This window comes from Microtus pennsylvanicus, chromosome 4 (assembly GCF_037038515.1).
Source record: "Microtus pennsylvanicus isolate mMicPen1 chromosome 4, mMicPen1.hap1, whole genome shotgun sequence".
NCBI lineage: Eukaryota > Metazoa > Chordata > Mammalia > Rodentia > Cricetidae > Microtus > Microtus pennsylvanicus.
The window spans coordinates 97751703-97770724 of record NC_134582.1 but is presented as its reverse complement, the minus strand read 5'-3'; the positions used below and the strand labels follow the sequence as shown (position 1 = coordinate 97770724).

General features: G+C 42.0%; 1 protein-coding gene across 1 annotated transcript; it reads left to right on the top strand.

The window, feature by feature from the left end:
• Positions 1 to 7230: 7230 nt before the first annotated feature.
• LOC142848796 (serpin B9-like) lies at positions 7231 to 17600 on the top strand. The gene is made up of 6 exons (XM_075970972.1): positions 7231 to 7402; positions 9447 to 9584; positions 10047 to 10164; positions 12011 to 12153; positions 14931 to 15086; positions 16747 to 17600. The coding sequence occupies exons 1-6, from the start codon at positions 7235 to 7237 to the stop codon at positions 17185 to 17187; spliced, it is 1164 nt and encodes a 387-aa protein (XP_075827087.1). The 5' UTR covers positions 7231 to 7234; the 3' UTR covers positions 17188 to 17600.
• The last annotated feature ends 1422 nt before the right edge of the window (positions 17601 to 19022 follow it).

Below are 19022 nucleotides of genomic sequence, written 5' to 3'. Positions count from 1 at the left end.
TATGCATCTCTGTCTCTGTCTCTATCCCTTGCCAGACAAAGGTTCTATGGTGATATTCACGATAGTCATCAGTTTGGCTATGGGACAAGGCCAGTTCAGGCACCCTCTCCTCCACTGCCCAAGGTCCTAGCTGGGGTCATCTCCATGGACTCCTGGGAACCCCTCCAGAGCCAAGTCTCTTGCCAACCCCAAAATTGATCCCTCAATTAAGATATGTTCTTCCCTGCTCCCATATCTGTCCTGGGGGGGGATAGAGAGGGGGATGTAGGGGGAGAAGAGAAGGATTGGAAAGAGCTTGGGGGAGTGGGATAGTTGAGATATATTCCATTTTTAATGTGGGAAAAACTCTCTCTTTTAAATAATTTCTCTCTTAAAGAATTCCCAATTGTCTTACACACACACACACACACACACACACACACACATATATATCAACAAAAGCCTGACAAGATTTCAAGACAGCTACTTAGTTTGGCAGCAGCCTGAGAAGAGGGTTCAGGAAGAGCCTGCCAGGAGAGAAAAAAGGAAAACCTAGCTAGCAGTGCAATGACTCTAGCTGCTTTTAGTTCTGGCCTGTGCTGCTGGCTGTAAAGCCACAGGGAAATACCTTTTTTGTGTTAATTTGTACCCCAAATATTGGGCACCAAATTTAGCATGAATAATAAGAGCCCAGAGACAGACTTTGAGGTTCAGTGTGAAGATCAGAAAAGCAAAGCAGCCAACCACTAGAGAGACCTTTTACCTCTACCAAATCTTCTGACCAAAAGGATGAGATCCTGTCTCCACGAATCCTCAGACTCTACACGCCCCTGCATTACTGTTTATTCCCCCTTCATCTTCCTCTTTCCACCTAGTCATAGAGCTCCTGTCTCCACCTCCCTAGTGTTGGATTAATGGCATGGGATCCCAAGTGTTGGGGTGACTTTTGTGTGAGCTCTGTTTCTCTTTTAGACAGAATCAATTTTGTGCTGCCTAGGTGGCCTTGAAGTCACAAGATCCATCTGCCTCTTTCTCCTGCATCCTGTGATTAAAGGTGTGTGCCACAACTCCCTGGTCTGTATGGCTGGCTAGTGTGACCGCTTTGCCTGCTGATATTTGGGCAAGCTTTATTTATTAAAACACAAATAATGTGTCACTATACTAGTGATGCCACCCTCTAGTCCATGAAAGTACAGTGCCTTGGATGCTGTCTATAGCCATATTTGTAGCAGTAAAAAAAAATGAAATCTGGTATCCATTGCACTAGTAGGTAAGGAAGCATGTTTTATACTGAAAGCTGAAAAGGAGTTAGAAAGATGTGCTATATCCTTTCATGTCAGCTTGAGAAGATGCTGAGCCACACTAGCTGGCTTGCTCTTCAATGTAGAGTTTCATATACAAGATCATGTTGAAAAACCTGAACCAAATCACAAGTTACCCTGAATACCTGCTGATACCTGCTTCCAGGCTTGAAAGGGACCTATGTCACCTTCCAGCCCCACCTTTTCCCTTTAGGCCACACACTCTTGCTCTCCTGGGTCCTCCAAGGCTCACGGGTCCATTCCAGAGCCACCTGAATGGAAACTCCAACTCTTCTTAATTGAACAATGAACTGGTGATATAAGCAGAAATCCTGTAACAATTATCCCTTTTTGTCTAATAAAAAGGGAAAGGTTCTAACATAGTAAAACTATATACTATAAGAATGATTATCAAGTATTATCAAAATAGAAAGAAAAGGTAATAACCTTAACAAATGAAACTGCATACAACAAGAGCAATTATCAAGTAAGAAAGACATACTCAATGTCTAGTCCATATGTAACTGGCAAATTTAGAAAGATTACTCCATTTGTTGTCTTCTCTAGAAGAACCCAAAGTTTTGTACCTAAAATACCTTTGTCCGTGATTCAGAACAACTATGACTGTAACTATCTAGCCTTCAACCCCATCAAAGTCCTGAGAAGGATGTAGTGTTAACTGTGTAAGTAGGAAATGCATAACAATCAACTTCCAAAATTAAGAGAAATGACAGAATTCCTCTATAATGTTGGGGCATCCATCTTTGGGCTACAGGCCTAGAACATCTGATAGACTTTTTTTGCGAAACAGGAAAATTTTAAGGACTGTCATACCGTCTTGACAAAGTTCAGCAATCACTTTTATTTGTGTCTGCTTGCCCAGTTGGAAAGGCATACTGTCAGCAGGCGAGGCAGGGGCAGTTTCTTGCCCTAATGGCTAGCTTTTGCCACAAAGAAAGCACAATGGCAAGAAGAAGGAAGAGGGGGAGACGAGGATGGAGAGGAGGAGAAGGGGGAAGAGCAGGAGGGAGAGGAGGAGAAGGAGAAAGAGAAGTAGGAGGAGGAGGAGGAGGAGGAGGAGGAGGAGGAGGAGGAGGAGAAAGAAGAGAAGGAGGAGGAGAAGGAGGAGGAGGAGGAGAAAGAGGAGGAGGAGGAGAGAAGAAGAAGAAGAAGAAGAAGAAGAAGAAGAAGAAGAAGAAGAAGAGGAGGAGGAGGAGGAGGAGGAGGAGGAGGAGGAGGAGGAGGAGGAGGAGGAGGAGGAGGAGAAGAAGAAGAAGAAGAAGAAGAAGAAGAAGAAGAAGAAGAAGAAGAAGAAGAAGAAGAAGAAGAAGAAGAAGAAGAAGAAGAAGTCAGAAATTGTTGGTCAAAGTACAGACAGGGACAGGGAATGTTGAAAATGTTGAAATCCCCTTAGGGTAGAGAGCACAGGGTGACAGAAGCAGATGCTGCACGTAAAGGACCCAACCTTTCCCTCAAGCAAGATGAGAAAGAAAGCCTCAAGCTGAAGTCCCTTCAGCTGAAGTCATTTCCTGCTGGGCCAGGGGTTACAAGACAAGGAGTGAGAGCAACCTCTGTGGACACATGAAGCCAAGTCACAGAAAATGAACGCCCTGGAAAAGTCAATGGCACCAGGAAGCTTCTGGGAGGAATAGATTGGTGGAAGGCTTGGCACCCATAACCCGGGAAGGAGAGCACAAGGAGGGGAAGGCTTTCTAGACTGAGTGTGTCACAAGGCCACACCTACTACCACAAGGCAATGCCTCCTATAATGCCACACCTTATGGGGCCCATTTTCTTTCAGAACATCGCATTCCTCTCCCTGGCCTCCAAAGGCTCATAGCTATGTCATAATGCAAAAATGCTTTCAGTCAACTTCAAAAGTCTCCATACCACGAAACAGTCTCAAACTTACTTAAGAGTCTAAAGTTCAAAGTATCTTCTGAGATTCATGTAATATCTTAACTGTAATCTCTTATAAAATCAAAAACAACAGGTCACATACTTTCAACACATAATGGAACAGGATATGCATTACCCTTCTAAATACAGGCAAGGGAGCATACTGGACTAAAGCAAGACTGAAAACCACTTGGGAAAACTGCATCTCCATGTCTGATGTCAAAATGCTCTTCAGATCTCCAACTCCATTCAGCTTTGTTGACTGCAACACACTTGGGCTGGTTCTACTCACTGTTAGAAGCTCTCTTCATCAGGTATCCCACAACTCTGGCATTTCCAGTATCTTGGGGTTTCGAAGGCAATCCAGGCTTCACCTTCAAAGCTTCACACAATTCTCTCTCTAGGCGTCCATTTGGGGACATCCTTAACACGTGCCTGGTCTCAATGGCTTTCATTGTTCTCTGGGGCATATCCCCTTTCTTCTATCCTTAACTCTAAAGGCAGAACCACATGGCTGAAGGTCACAAGTTCTGCTGTTTGATGGGGATAAAAAGAGCCCCATGTTCAATTACAGCTTCACCAGCTTTCTGTTTCCACCCTTACTCCCTAAGCTTGGCTGAAACTAGATCTGTAGACCAGGTTGGTCTTGAACTCATAGATCTGCCTGCCTCTGCCTCTGCAGTGCTGGTATTAAAGTTATGCACTACCACACCCAGCTCTAAGATTCTCATTAACTTCTTTTCACAAGTTGGAAACTTAGCTGAACAGGACCTTGCCTTGAGTTCACCATTCAGTTTCTCCTATTTCTTAATCTTTAAACATGGGCTTTAGCTCTTTAAACATGGGCTTTAGCTCCATTCCACTTCCTGTTGTTCATTTTCTCCTCAAAAGCAATATTTTGAAGGCATTTAAGGAGGTGGAGAAGTAGCTGAGATTCTTGAAGGAAACAGCAAGTGGTCTGTCTCACTAGGCATGGCTTCAGCATATCTGAGACTTCAAAGCCTGCCTCCACAGTGACACACTTCCTCCTCCAAGGCCACACATACTCCAACAAAGCCACACCTCCTAATAATGCCATTCCTTCTGGGGGCTGTTTTTTCAAATGAAAAAACAGATGTGAGTAAGTAAGCTAATAGCCACTGAATATATACTTGAAAGGATGAATCAGTGCCTTAAAAACAAGGATTTCAGATATAAATGCATCTGTCCTGACACCGGGTTTCTAAGCTTTTATCAGCATGGCCAGGTGGACAAACATCCCCAGGATCTAAGAAACACTCTCACATATGAGATCTCATGTACCTGGTGCACAGACATACATGCAGGCAAAACATCCAAATATATAAAATATATTACTTTAATTTCAAAAATTAAAGAAGTTGGAACACCAAAGATACCAAATTAGAAGAGGTCTATTTTCCTGGGGGCCTGCAAATGCAATGTGTCCTGTCTAGGGATGGAGGACACAATGCCCTGTACTAATTTGGCTCAGTGTCTATTTCTGTTATTTTGAAAGGAGGAATCCTCCAATGGAACAGTTGCCACATAGTTGGCAAAGTCTCTTGAAGCATTTGTCTAATTATTCTTTATTAATAAAACCTCAGGAATCAGATACTGAGGTAAGAACCTGAATGATCAGAAAGCGTCTCTCCTCAATCCAGAAAAGAATCTTTCTAAATCCCTCCCTTCTATTTCCTGTGTCTCTCTATATGTCCTTGGTTCCCAAAACCTCTTTGGCTAATTTTGGTCAATTAGTAGCTAACTCAAACCTCTGATTCAATGTAAACTTTATTGGAAGTCTCTGGAGTATCAGAGTGCTATGAAAGTATCCTACAACAGTCCCTTCTAGAAGTTAGCATCTGAATTCTGTATGTCTACCCTAGGGTAGACTTAACAGGACACCTGGAGCAAACACCTTCACAGCTGAATTCCTGGACTGAACAGAGGTTTGGGATCAACCATGGACAGCCACTGTGTGCTCTTTGCATCCTATGAACTTACTCCCATGGTACCCTGCCCACCAGAGACCTAAGGTTCTCACTAGATTTTTCTTTCTCCAGGACTCATGTGTTTCCCAACCCCCAACTGTCCCAAACAAGCAGAGGCCAGACCTGGATGAGGTCATGTAATTTCCTCCTCCCCTAGCCTGGGGCCCTGATCTTGAAGTCCACACCCTGCAGAGAATAAAGAGGCTTCCTGGACAGGGAAGGCAGCAAAGCAGCACTCTGGGACCTGAAGCCTTGAACACTGTGCTGGGAGACTGTGATATTGGCAGGTGAGGGTGTCTGGCTCAGTCCAGGGTTGTGGGGGATGTAGAGGCCCCTTTAGAAGGACAAAACTGAGTCCAGGAATGAAATTCCAGAACCTGGGATTTAGGAAAGGATAGAGGAAAGGTGGTGTCTGGTGGGTCTTTATAGAGCAGACTAGAAACCCCGGCTGGACAGTGGTAATAACGCTGATCTTATTGCTGGGGTCCTGGAGCTGTACTGATCCATCTCTGTCAAGTGTAGGTGCTGCAGGGTCTTAGTGGCCTTGTCAATTGTCCTCTGTCCTGCTTCCTCTCACGTCCTGCCACCTAGCTCATTCGACTACCTCTGCCCTCTATTTAAGGATCTGCAAACTAATGCCTCTTTCTTCTGGGCTCTACTCCAATTTGAGCACTGCCCATTCCCACTTTTAAAATGGCACATGTTGACTGAGCACTCTAACCCCAAACTTTATCATGAGCGTAGTTCAAGTGCTTAGAATCAGGGTGCCAGACATCTCCCTTGCCTTCAAAGAACTTACATGGTGGGGAGAACAATTAGTAAGAGAAGGGAGTGCACTTAGGAGTAAAGAAAGAAATGGTTGAAACAGGAAGATTATAGTCACACAGCAGGGACCCTGAAGTTGTCTTTTTCCACTGAAACAGGGACAGCTGGATAACTTGAACTCACTGACAGTGATGGATAAATGGTCTTCTCAGGGGAATAAACACTACATTAAGGATTCAGATTTAAGGCAAAAGGGACATAAGGATGGGAAAGTGTGTAGGGGTGGCAAAAAGGTCAGAAGAGAGGACCAAGTAGAGGGTAAGTCATTGAAACAAAACAGCCCCAACTTCCCTGAATAGCCTTGGGAGAATTATGGAGAAGAATAAAATGACCTGGGCACTCTCTCAGGATGCTGTGTCTTTCTGTCTGGGGAGAGGGTAAGTATAAGTTGTGATGTTCTGAGGCTCCCTAGGGTAAGTGATCTGTATTTTAACACAGAAGAAAGCAATTTGGAGCAAACTCGCAGTGTTCAAAGGTCATATAACAGCCAGAGCACAGTCATGGGATGTGCACGGACTCAGATTTCGGTTAGGTTGGTAAGAGCAGTCCTTTAGTCTGGGTCAAGCCATCCATTCACAAGGGACTGAGGCATGCTCAATAGAGAAGCAGCCTGGACAGGTGATCAAGGCCACCTGAGCAGCCACTGCAGGTGGATGCCCCCTGCTGCACAGCAGAGCTGATGATACCAGACTGTCTTAGGGTCCCAATCAGCAGCGCAGGGTCTTTCCTGCAGCAACTGCAAACATGGAGACACTGTCTAATGCACACCTGCACATCTCAGAGGAGTCTTCACAGGCACACACAGAACCCAGCTTTGCTGAAGCCAGGCTAGAAGATCTGGATGCTCATGGCTGTTTTTTTTCCCCTTCCCTTCCTCTTTTATCCCTTCTTTTCTTCATCCTTGACTTTACCATCTTCAGAGAGAGAAACTGGACTGTATGGAAGGAGACTAGAATCCCCCTCTCTCAGCAGTGTCCTGTGTGTGCCCTCCTGATGATCTGACCTTCTATATATGTAGATGGGACAGATGCTAGTTTGGTCTGCTGTCCTGACTACACCTAGACAATAACCTTAATATTGGAAGGACTGTGACTGAGAATAAAACTTAAATTTGAAATATTAAGTACTTAGGAGCTTTGAAATGAGAACCAAGAGTAAAGTCCCAGATTTCCCTGAGTCAGATCAGTGAACCTCCAACACTGTACTGAGTACCATTTCTCCTTTGCCTCCAGACTCTGCATCATGAACACTCTGTCTGAAGCAAACGGCACCTTTGCCATCCATCTTTTAAAGATCCTTTGTCAAAACAACCCTTCGAAAAATGTATGCTTCTCTCCTGTGAGCATCTCCTCTGCTCTAGCTATGGTCCTCTTGGGGGCAAAGGGTGACACTGCAGTCCAGATATCTCAGGTAAGTTCCCTGTCACCTGACACCTGTTTTACTTGCCTAAGAGTTGCTGAGAAGGGAGGGCCCGAAAATTCACACACTGTTTCACGGGCCTGCGGCTAATGAGGCATTAAGAAAAAGTCTCCTATTTGTGTAGGAGGTCCTTCTGTATTTGTGTTGTTCTCACTGGTTGAATAAAGAAACTGCCTTGGCCTTTTGATAGGAAAGAGCTTAGGTAGGCACGGAAAAGAAAACTGAATGCTGGGAGGAAGTAAGCAGTCAGAGAGAGAGACAGACGCCATGAATCTCCTGCCTGAGACTGACGCAGGTTAGAATCTTGCCAGTAAGCCACAGTCCCTTGGTGATACACAGATTTAATAGAAATTGATTAATTAAGGTGTAAGAGTTAGCCAATAGGAGGCTAGAGCTAATGGGCCAGGCAGTGATTTAATTAATACAATTTCTGTGTGATTATTTTGGGTATAAGCTAGCCTGGTGGCGGGATGCAGCCTGCTGCTCCTCGTGTTACATCCTATAGTGAGACTTACTTATTTATTTATTATTTCTGTACCTTGGTGTTTTGCTTGAATGTATCTGCATTAGGGCATCAGATACCATGGAACAAGTGTTACAAAAAAATTGTGAGCTGCCCTGTGTGAACTGGGAAATGAACCTTGGTCCTCTGGACAAGCAACCAGTGATTTTAGCTGCTGAGCCATCTCTCCTGCCTCCCCAGTATGTTTTCTTTAAAGGTGATACATTTCTTGAGTAATAACTTGGAGAAAACTCTCAAAAGTGTGTCCAAACTTCACTTACATAACAATGGAAATATAATTTATTGCTAAGCCTGGTGGTATAGGACTTTAACTCTGGCTACTACAGAGACTGAGTCAGGAGGATACCAAGTCCTGGGCTTACCTGGGTAACTTAGTTTCAAATAAAAATTTGTTGGTTTTTTTTTTTGTGTGTGTGTGTGTGGAAGAAGTGTGCTGTGATTGATTATAATTCAGTGGTAGAGATAACATGCTTGAGGCCATAGATTTTGTCTAAAATCTGAAATGAGAAAAAAAAAGTTGTTGAATTTATTTAAATACAGATTGCTGAGATCTATCTTATTTTTAGAGGAACAGACTTTGTGATTATTCATTGGCAAGTGTAGACAAAGACTGCTTGTTTATTTCCCGGCTGCCCAGACCCAAAATAATCACACAGAAACTATATTAATTGCAATACTGTTTGTCCTATAGCTTAAGCATATTTCTAGCTAACTCTTATACCTTAATTAACCCATTTCTATTATTTTATATTTTACCATGAGGCTCGTGGTTTACTGGCAAAGTTCCTCTGGTGGCTACATGGCATCTCTCTGACTTTGCCTACTCTCTCTACTGTTCTGATTTCCCACCTGGCTTTGTTCTGCTATGTCATTGGCCGGAACAGCTTCTTTATTAAACAATAACAATGAAATATATTCACAGCATACAGAGGGGGATTTCACATCAGACAAGTGTGGTAGTTTGAACATAATTGGCTCCCATAAACTTAGAGGGAGCAGCACTATAAGTATGCCACTATAAGTCACACTTTGGGAGGTGTGGCCTTGTTGAAGTAGGTGTGGTCTTCTTGCAGGAAGTATTTCACTGTGGGGTCAGGCTTTGAGATTTCTTTTGTTAATTTCACTCATTGTCACAAGTCCATTTCCTGTTGCCTGCAAGATGTAGGACTCAGATATTTTTCCAGTACCATGTCTGCCTGCACATTGCCATGTCCTATCATGATGATAATGAACTGAACCTCGGAACTGTAAGCAAGCCACCCCCAATTAAATGTTTTCCTTTAAAAGAATTGGTGTGATCATGATGTCTCTTCACAGCAATAAAAGCCCTAACTAAAATAGCAAGGGAGGTTAATTCCTGTCTTAAATTGTTTCAACACCAACCTATCTTGCATCAGAACCTTGTCTGCCTGAGCTATCTCTGCCTGAGCCATCTCTTCAGCTTGCAAATTCCATTTGCAACCAAAATGTTTCATCACTGTACTCATAATATTTCATTCTTCTTCTTCACAGACACTTGGTTTAAACACAGACGAAGACATTCATCAGAACTTCCAGTGGCTTCTCCATATCCTGAACAAGCCCAACAGAAAGTACTTACTTAAAATGACCAACAGGCTCTTTGCAGAGAATACTTGTGAATTCCTCCCAGTAAGTTGTACCAAGTAGAATGATAACCATTTTATTCAAATACTTCTTGCTATAGATCCCAGGAGAAGGACCCTATAGAACTTGAGAAAATTAAGAAACAACTTCTAGTTATTGTGATGGTACACATCTATAATATCTGCATTTAGAGAGTTGGGACAGGAAGGCCATGAGTACTTGGCCAACAACCTAGGCTATATAGCGAGACTCAACTACCTAAACTTCTTCAAAGACAAATTCTGCAATGATACCTTGAAATATTTTTAAATTGACTGCTGTTATTTTATTTATTCATGTCTAGTTTATCCCCTTGCAAAGACCTAGCATACATAGATGTTTCTTGCTTAGTGCAATAATATATACACATTTTAGGTATTTTTTCATGCCCCAGTATTCAGAATGTTGACATGATTGGTGACATTATATTTTGCAATGTTATCTCCCTGAACACTTTTCTCTCCAAAGACCTTTAAGGAGTCCTGTCTTCAGTTCTATCACTCGGAGCTGGAGCAGCTGTCCTTTGCCAAAGATCCAGAGGAGTCCAGGAAGCACATAAACAAGTGGGTCTCCAAACAGACTGAAGGTCAGAATTTCAAGATATTTCACACTCACATTCTTGTCCTTTCCATCCACCCCTTTCACTTCTTTCTCTTAACTTTTCCCTTCTCCCGCCATGGACTTATCTCACTGTTATTTCAGAGACTCAGAGTGATGCAGACTAGCTAGGCCACATAGTATAATTTAGACCTTAGTGAATTCATGGAGGTTCTACTCAGACACTTAGATTTTAAAAACAGAGTTATTTGTATATTTCTTCAGGACAGAGGGGCTGATAAAAATCTCATCAGAATTCATGGGCTTGAATTCCAGTCTAACAATTCATATTAAAAGACACAAGTTGGTGGCAGGTCAAGGGATTCCACCATCTCTGAGATGGAGATTCACGAGTAGACCTTCCCCATAATCTTGACCTGGGGTTGCATCTTCCTACAATGTGTTCCTGTGGTCCCTACCACATTTACCTCTGAAGAGGACTCCTGTTTCTGCTTCCTCATATCCTGACTCAGATTCCTTGGTGAAACTAGCCTTGACTTCCACTGAAGATACTCTGTCTGGATACTCAGTTACACTGACCTAAAAGAACCTCCCATTTGGGGTTGAATCTTTTTTGATTTTATTTCAGAGATGACATGTTCCAGCATTTGTCTTTGAGATCATTTGGATCATTGTCTGATATTTAAGCCTTTCAGATGTCTCTGTACTATTAGGGACATTCCTGTTTCTGCTAATAGAGAGACAGTAAGATTGAGAATCTTTTCTTAAAGATTCCGCAATTGTTTGTGACTTTCTTGTTGGAGTCTTTACCCCCTATGCAATCTTGATGCCATAAGTTAGTAAGGTTTCTCTTGGCCATTGAATAGTTATCCCTCATTAGAGAAGAAGGGAATCTGTGCTTTTACTGAATTATCTCTTCCAGTGATAGACAGCACTCCAATGTATAGAGTAGTGATACCTCCTCCAAATAACGGGACATAGCAGGGAGTGCTAGATGAGATGTTGTATTTAACACTAGTGTATTCGTCAGAGTGCTATAGAGGAACAGAATGAGTACATGCTATTAAGGGGATTTAATAGATTGGCACACACAATACAGACTGAGTCGTCAGACAGTAGCTGTCTGCGTGGAGAGAAGCCAAGAACTGGTAGCTGCTCAGTCTATGAGGCTGGAGACCTTATCAGTTTTAATCTGGCATAAGAAGGCAAGAGAAGCCCAGACGGACACAAGTCTTAGTCCACAAGAAGGCCAAACCAATTGTGTTCCATTATCAGATGAATATGGCAGGGACAGTGATGTGAAAATAACCAGATGCACTGACCAGCAAGGACTGAAGACAGGTAGATAAAAACAGTGCTGCTTCTCTCTGTCCTTTGTAGATGGGCAGCACAGGAAAGCATTGCCCACTCTGGGAGCGTCCTCCCCATTAGTTACTCTTTCTGAGAATTGTCCTTGTAGACCTGCCCAGAGATATGTCTCTTGGTTGATTATAAACCCCAATCAAGCAGACAACCAACATGAGCACCCAGTGGGTAATCAATTCCTTTTATCCCCCTACCCATTCTATTCCTTCCACATTTTCTGCTTGTTTCCTTCTCCATCCTGGAGTCACTTTTTCTGCTTTTTCCAAACCTGCTCTCCCCGAGAGATGTGGAAGTTTTTTGCCACCCTCACTTTGCCGTGGACCTGCAGGGGGCATGACCTCCAGTCATACATGAGTGCCGCTGTCGCTTTTTATGTGCTTTTAAACATATTTTCATCCCACTTCAGCAAATTTGAAAGCATGATGCTCGAATCTGCCCAGATGTCACGTCAGCTTATTTCTCATGCGTGTATAAAAGGAACCTGAATGAAGTCTCTGCTTTCTCAACAGGGAAAATTCTGGAGTTGCTGTCAAGAGACTCACTTAATTCAGAAACCAGGCTTGTTCTTGTCAATGCCTTATACTTCAAAGGGAGGTGGCGGCGACAGTTTAACCTGATTTCCACAAGGGAAATGCGCTTTAAAATAAACCAGGTAAGGAATAGGATACAAAAGTCCATGCCAGTGTGACAAAGAAGTAGCATGAAAATGTGTAACCAGGAATTTGTAGCTCTGGGGCTCGTTGGTAGAAATCATATGTTCTGTGTTGGGTGCTGGACTTGACCTTTAGCCCAGAAAGAAAGAAAACAAAAAAGTATATAAAATCATTTGAAACTTATATTTATGAATGGAAGGTTAAGCTCAGTTAAAGATGTTAGGAATAAAGGATATTTACTGTCAATGGTTTTTTTGCTTTCTGTTGCTGTTTGTACAGCATCTGATAATTTCTTATAAAACCATTGTTTCTACCTCATCTAGAAACTAAGTTTTCCATTAGCTTCAAGAATGCCAAAACTTAAGGGAATACAATTTATGTATGCAATATGATATGCAAAGTAAAAAGAAATGTACAAAAATGTGTTTGATAGAGTAATTTTAATTAAAATAAAGATTATAAATTATTAGTCAAGTTATCATTATTAATTGTCAATTATAGCTTTCTAATATTGAAACATAGTGATTTAAATTTCAGTCATAATTAGAGTTTAAGTTGAGTTAAAGGAGATATTAGAATAGTTTGCTCAATATCTATACAAGTATAACTGGAACCTTATGAATGTTAAAATTCCTATTTCCTTTTTAATAGCAACAGTATTTTTAAAACTTTGTAAGCGCTCAGGAGGCAGAGGCGGGCAGATCTCTGTGAGTTCGAGGCCAGTCTGGTCTACAAAAGCTAGTTCCAGGACAAGCTCCAAAGCTACAGAAAAACCCTGTCTCAAAAAACCAAACCAAACCAAAGCAAAACAAAACAAAAACAAAAAACTTCGTTTAAAAAAAGTGGTTCTCTTAATTTAATCTTTATTATGGATGATCTGTATCAAATCTGTGTATTTAATGTACCACTGTAATTAAAATCTTTCCATGTGTACTACCTCTATAGTTAAAATATACCAAAGGACTATAAGAACTAAAAGAACTGGATTAAATCACAGAAAGACACATGAGGTCCTTCCAGAGGGTCACTAACTTTTAAAGGGCTGGCAGGAACTTTCTTTCTGTGATGGGTCATCAGACTGTAAAAGCGTTCACAAAGATACATGAAAATCTGTCTAGACAGCCCACAGCTTGTAATTTAACTAGGATTTTGTTTCTGATTGGCTCTCAGGATGTAGCTCCACCCTAAGCCTGTGAGTTCTGTGCTCTGGAGCTTTCTGCTTGGTGTTGGATTAGAAGGTTCTGAGCCATCATGAACCTTTGCGCTGGTGTGCGCCTCTTGCCAGGGTACTTTCTGAGAGGATGCTTCTGCCTGCAGTCCCACTGAAACCATTATGAATGTATTCCAGTCTGGTTGAGACAAAATTTTCTGTTATTTATATGCTGTTTCATTAGATATAATTGTTGACCCTATTAAATGATCAAAATCCTACATGTGATATAATAGTCACCTTTCCATTATAGTAACAAACTATCTGAGCTAGACAATGTAAAAGGAGAAAATATTTATTTTGGCTCATGGTTCCAGAGGTTTCAGTCTGGGTCAGTTGGTCTCATCAACCAATTGTGGTGGTAGTGGAAATGCATGATGGAGGCTTGTTCACCTCACAGCAGTCAGGAAGCAAAAGAAAGAAACAAGAAGGGGCCATGGTCTCAATATCCCCTCCAAGAGTTCCCCTTCTTCAATATTTAATTTTCTGCCATGAGATCCTACACCCTAAAGATTTGTCCAATTCCCAATAGAGAATTTCCCTGTAGAGAAAGGCCTTTGTGGAACGCTGGATTCAACTAGTACTTAAATATTAATGTTTGAATGACACATGTCTTTTTCTGAATAACGTATCATTTTTCCCAAGTAAATCGCTGTCCTGGTTATTGTTTTAGCAACTTGACACAAATAAGAGCCATTTGAAAAGAAAGAATCTACTTTGAGAAAAGGCTTCCATAAGATTTGTCTAGTGTAATAAGTATTTCTCTGTCCTTTCAGCCAGCTTCCAAATAATGACATGGAGATTTTTTTATTAATTATGAGAGCTCAGCCTATATCTCAAGCTTGTTCTTAACTATCTCTTGTAACTTAAATTAACCCATTTATATATGTTTTATCACGTGATGGTGCACCTCTTACATCTCTTACCTCCTGTTTCCTTTCTCTCTTGGCTAGTGACCACTTCCTTTTCCCAGAATTCTCTCTCTCTGCCCAGATATCCTGCCTATACCTCCTGCCTAGCTATTGGCCATTTAGCTTTTTATTGCGCTAATCATCACAATACATTTTCACATAGGGTTCCAATATCCTACAATAGCCTAGAGGCAAGTCTGTTTAGCATTTTCTTATTTAATGATTGGTGTGAACACATCGTACTGTGGGCAGTGCCAACCCTGGGAAGGTGGTCATAGCTGTGCAAGAAAGCAGGCTGAGAAATCCATGGGGAACAAGCCAATACGAAGCACTCCTCCATGGCTTCTGCCTGAGTTCCTGCTCTGACTTCCCTCAGGGATGGAATGTGACCTGAGAGTTGTAAGAGAAAATAAACCCTTTCTTCCCCAAAATCATGGTGTCTTATCAAAACTATAGAAACCCTATCTACAACAGTTCCATATTTGCTTACAACAATTACTTTTTATAAAAGCACAGAGCAGCTGGCAGACATTGACTGAGGGTTCACTGGAATGTGAATACTCTTTTCATTGTGAGTGCTAAAAACATTTCTGACATTAACTGCAGCTCATTTGGAAAAACTCTGACCTCTCTCAATTATCTTTTATGTGTTTAGAGGGAGGAAGAAACAGTGCAGATGATGTGTCAGAAAGACACATTTAACCACGCCTACGTGGATGAGGTACAGGCACAGGTTCTGGAGATGCCCTATCAAGGCAAGGAGCTGAGCTTGGTGATTCTGCTCCCGGATGATGGTGTGGACCTCAGCAAGGTGAGGCAAGAGAATCCTTAGCAGTCACCCCTCTGAATGTCTGTGAGAAGACTGCAATGTCCCCATTGTCTTTCCTCATTACAACAGAACTCAATGCTTTTACTTTCCCAACTTCTATCTGAGAGCATGGATTTATAAACTCAGCTGTAGCATGAATAATAAAATCCCAGAGACAGATATTGGGGTTCAGTCTAAAGATCAGAAGAGCAAAACAGCCAGCCACTGGTTCTTATCTCTACCTCAGATGGAAATGGCAATCCTGCCTCCATGAATTCTCAGAAAGAGACTGACTGAGACCTGTCTCCTTCTATCATATATTCCTCTCTAGTGCTGAGATTAAAGGTGTGTGTCTCTACTGGCCATTTTACTTTCTGATCTTCAGGTAAGCGTCATTTATTAAAGCACAAATGAAATATCTCTACACTCAACTCCAAGCTGTGTTCAGGTCCTGGGATATGTGATCCAAGTTGTGTCTAATATTCCCATTGTGGGCAGTGTGATCTTGCCATGTGACATAACATCATCCTAGAATGGGCGATGGATACCTGATAGGATGAAATGGAGGCAACTCAGGTAGTAAACTTAGCACAGTGCTTGGAACTTGGTCCCCCCATTCACAAATATTAACTGATTCATATCTTTGTTAATATATTATTTTATTATCTGAGAACATAAACAGATAAAAAATTGAAGCAATAAAGAGGAAGAGGAGGGATGTAGCTGGGGAGGGCAGAGTGAGGCACATCATTATGACACAACTTGGTCTTGTATCAGGGTGTCCCACATGGTGTCAGCTATCTGACGAAAGGAGGGCAGTGGAACGTGCATGACCTAAGGGGTCTATGGAAGCAGAACAGCTCCCCTGGCTCTTCCCATCCAGCTCCCCAACTGTGGCATCACTTCTCTGGTGTTAGTTAGTTTTAATCACTGGCAAAATGCCCAACATGAATAACATAGGAGATGAAGTATTTCTTTTGACTCACATTTTCAGAGAGCTCAATTCAAGTTACCTGGCCCACCAATGGTTTCCATGGTGACAGGTACATGTAGGAGAGTCTACAGGACATAAACCAGTAGCAGAGAAAGGGAAAAGGACAAAACACCGATAATGACCTTTAGAGGAACACAAATAGTATCTACTTCACTCATGCAGCTAAATTTACCTAAAATTTTAGCTGCCTCCCAAACAAGGTTTCAGAATATGATGCTTTTGGTGTAGTTTCATATTTAAGAAACAGTAACACAAAGGAACAAACCCTGGATAGATATCCCTTTTGGTGTTGCTCACGTCAAATCTTTTTTCCCCCAATTTCCAATAGTTATTTTAGCAGCCATGATTTACATCTTCAAAACTAAGTCTAGTAAAGAAACAAAAGCAAACACAATCTAAACCACAATCAACTAGCAGAATAAGAGATGTCTTAGAAGGGATTTAGGAGAGGACAACCGGATCTTCCTACCCCTCTCCTTGCTTGGCCTCCATGCTCATGAGAGAAGCCACACACAAGCTAGCAGGAAAGTGGATCATCACACTGCCTGGCCATGTGAAAAGGCAGTGCCCCTGTAGGGTGATAGAGGGTTCTGTGAGTGAGGAATGCCTATAAGCCTCTGGGTAAAACCTCAGCTGTGAATCTGAAAGTATCTAATTCTTCTTTGTCAGGTGGAAAACAGCCTCACTTTTGAGAAGTTAACAGCCTGGACCAATCCAGGCATTATGAAGAGCACTAAAGTTTTTGTTTCCCTTCCAAAATTTAAGCTGCAAGATGATTATGACATGAAGTCTGTGTTTCAGCACTTGGGAATGGTGGATGTCTTCCAAGGCGGCAAGGCTGACTTATCAGGAATGTCTCCAGAGACAGACCTGTGTGTGTCCAAGTTTGTTCACAAGAGTGTTGTGGAGGTCATTGGAGACGGCATGGCCGCACCAACCTCCTTCAATGTAATTAGACCAGTGTTGCGTCCGGAAGACATTGCCCCAGTTTTCTGTGCGGACCATCCCTTCTTGTTCTTCATCAGGCACAAGAAAACCAATAGCCTCTTGTTCTGTGGCAGGTTCGCATATCCTGTTGTATTTAGGAGACAAACAAATTCCACAACCTAGCCAAGAAAGTTCTCTGCACAGACAGTCCATGCCAGTTAAATACACTGTGCTTCCTCGGCTCCTCCACTCCAGTTCCCACCTTCCATAACCTGTCTGAATCATAAAAGAATGTTTTTGTGGATGCCAGTGCAGAATTCCTAGTGATTATCCTGTAAGATACACTTTCAATTTGTGTTCTTTGCTGTCCACTACTCAGCAGCTATGAGCCCAACACTGTGTTGGGTTTGGAGACAGATAGAAATAGTGTGGTCTTGTTTTCAACTTATCTAGCTGTCTTGACAGTTAGCTTAGATTACTACATGCTTCCCTTGCAGAACTTGTAATTCTGTAGACTATTGTGCTTCTCCAACACCAACTGTGACAACTAATTTCTATGTAAAGGCCATTTCAAAGTAAATTTTGTTTTCTCAACCAAGCATGTAGCATTTTGAATTTTATTTGGAGTTCTTAAGGTGGTTTTCTTTGAATACTCCCTCAACTAGACTCCATGGTCATCAGTGTGCATGGTTATATCTAACTATGCCACATAAGCCAGGCTACGTCACTTGCAGGCAGTTATAAGTGGATTTCACTGTCAGGAGTGTTTATCATGAGCTAGTGTGGGCCACGAGGCAACTACAACTTGTAGCAATTGATAATTCAGATGTCAACCCACTTGAGAAATTATTCTCAGATGGAGGAATCCTGCCTGGCAAAGCCAGGTTGTTTTCATCTGTAATTTTGCTTGTGCAATAACAGCTATGATATCTCCCCATTATCATGCATTTTCATGTAATGTGTAAATGTAATCTCATGATTATATCTCGATCTTATGGGCACACATATTTGTGGATGGTTGTCAGGGTCCAGTGCTAGCCCGGACCATAAATTATTTCTCTACCAGATGCCAACATAAACTATCTCTCTCTGGACTGGCCTGGAGGAGAGAGGAACAAAGACATGACTCACATGTCTTTATCAGGACAGAGATTCTCAGTAGTCCCTCATGAAGTCCTGGGTTTGCGTCCTGAAGAATTTCTCTGTTTATTCTCCAGACAGCCTTTTATTTCAAAACTTAACTTAGGGGAAATACATTAGCATTCTGTCTCCTAGGTAACCAGGTGAGTGGCTTTTTGTCATGTCTGCATCTACCTGTCTGCTCTGTGTGCTATCTGTCATGCAGGCTTGAATCAGCATCTCTATAACACATCCTCCAAAATACAAATAAAGGAGCAACAACACGCTGACCCTTTGTTAGGGCAGTGACAGCCTGCTTGTCAGGATACATGACCCATCTCAGGTGTGGCCTATAACTTGGCTGCCATGCCATATAAAAATATGGGCCTACAATCCACTCTCTCTTATGAATTTTAATAAAACCTGTGCTTCTGCAACATGACAGACATATCACGCCTGGCTTGGGCAAAGACCTCTTCATTTACCCAAATTTTCCCATCTTTGGAACAGGCATTCACATATGCAAGCTCCTGTCTTAGGCATCTGGGAAGAAGAAGCTTTAAGCCCGTCACTGACTGCTGATCTCTATAAAGAAGAGAGATTAATGGAGAGAGATACATTTTGGGCTCTGTATCTTGGAGCTGCGCTTTTTTGTCAGGATAAATTATAATACTTTATGAATAACCATGCTCCTAAAGGCTATAGTCTCCTATTTAAAGGAGAAGACCTACAAACTGGCTGTTAAGTTTTGCTATATATCTTCAAATAATACCCATGTCCTTGAGAATTTTCCTTGTAGTTTTTTTTACTATCAAGTTGCTAATGAATCTCTCTCTCTCTCTCTCTCTCTCTCTCTCTCTCTCTCTCTCTCTCTCTCTGTGTGTGTGTGTGTGTGTGTG

What these genes read in the sequence shown, in the direction of transcription:
- LOC142848796 (XM_075970972.1), top strand. Translation starts at nt 7,235, where the DNA reads ATGAACACTCTGTCTGAAGCAAACGGCACCTTTGCCATCCATCTTTTA. An exon ending in TGCGCTTTAAAATAAACCAG is followed by an intron (nt 12,154 to 14,930) that starts GTAAGGAATAGG and finishes TTATGTGTTTAG; the next exon opens with AGGGAGGAAGAAACAGTGCA. An exon ending in ATGGTGTGGACCTCAGCAAG is followed by an intron (nt 15,087 to 16,746) that starts GTGAGGCAAGAG and finishes CTTCTTTGTCAG; the next exon opens with GTGGAAAACAGCCTCACTTT.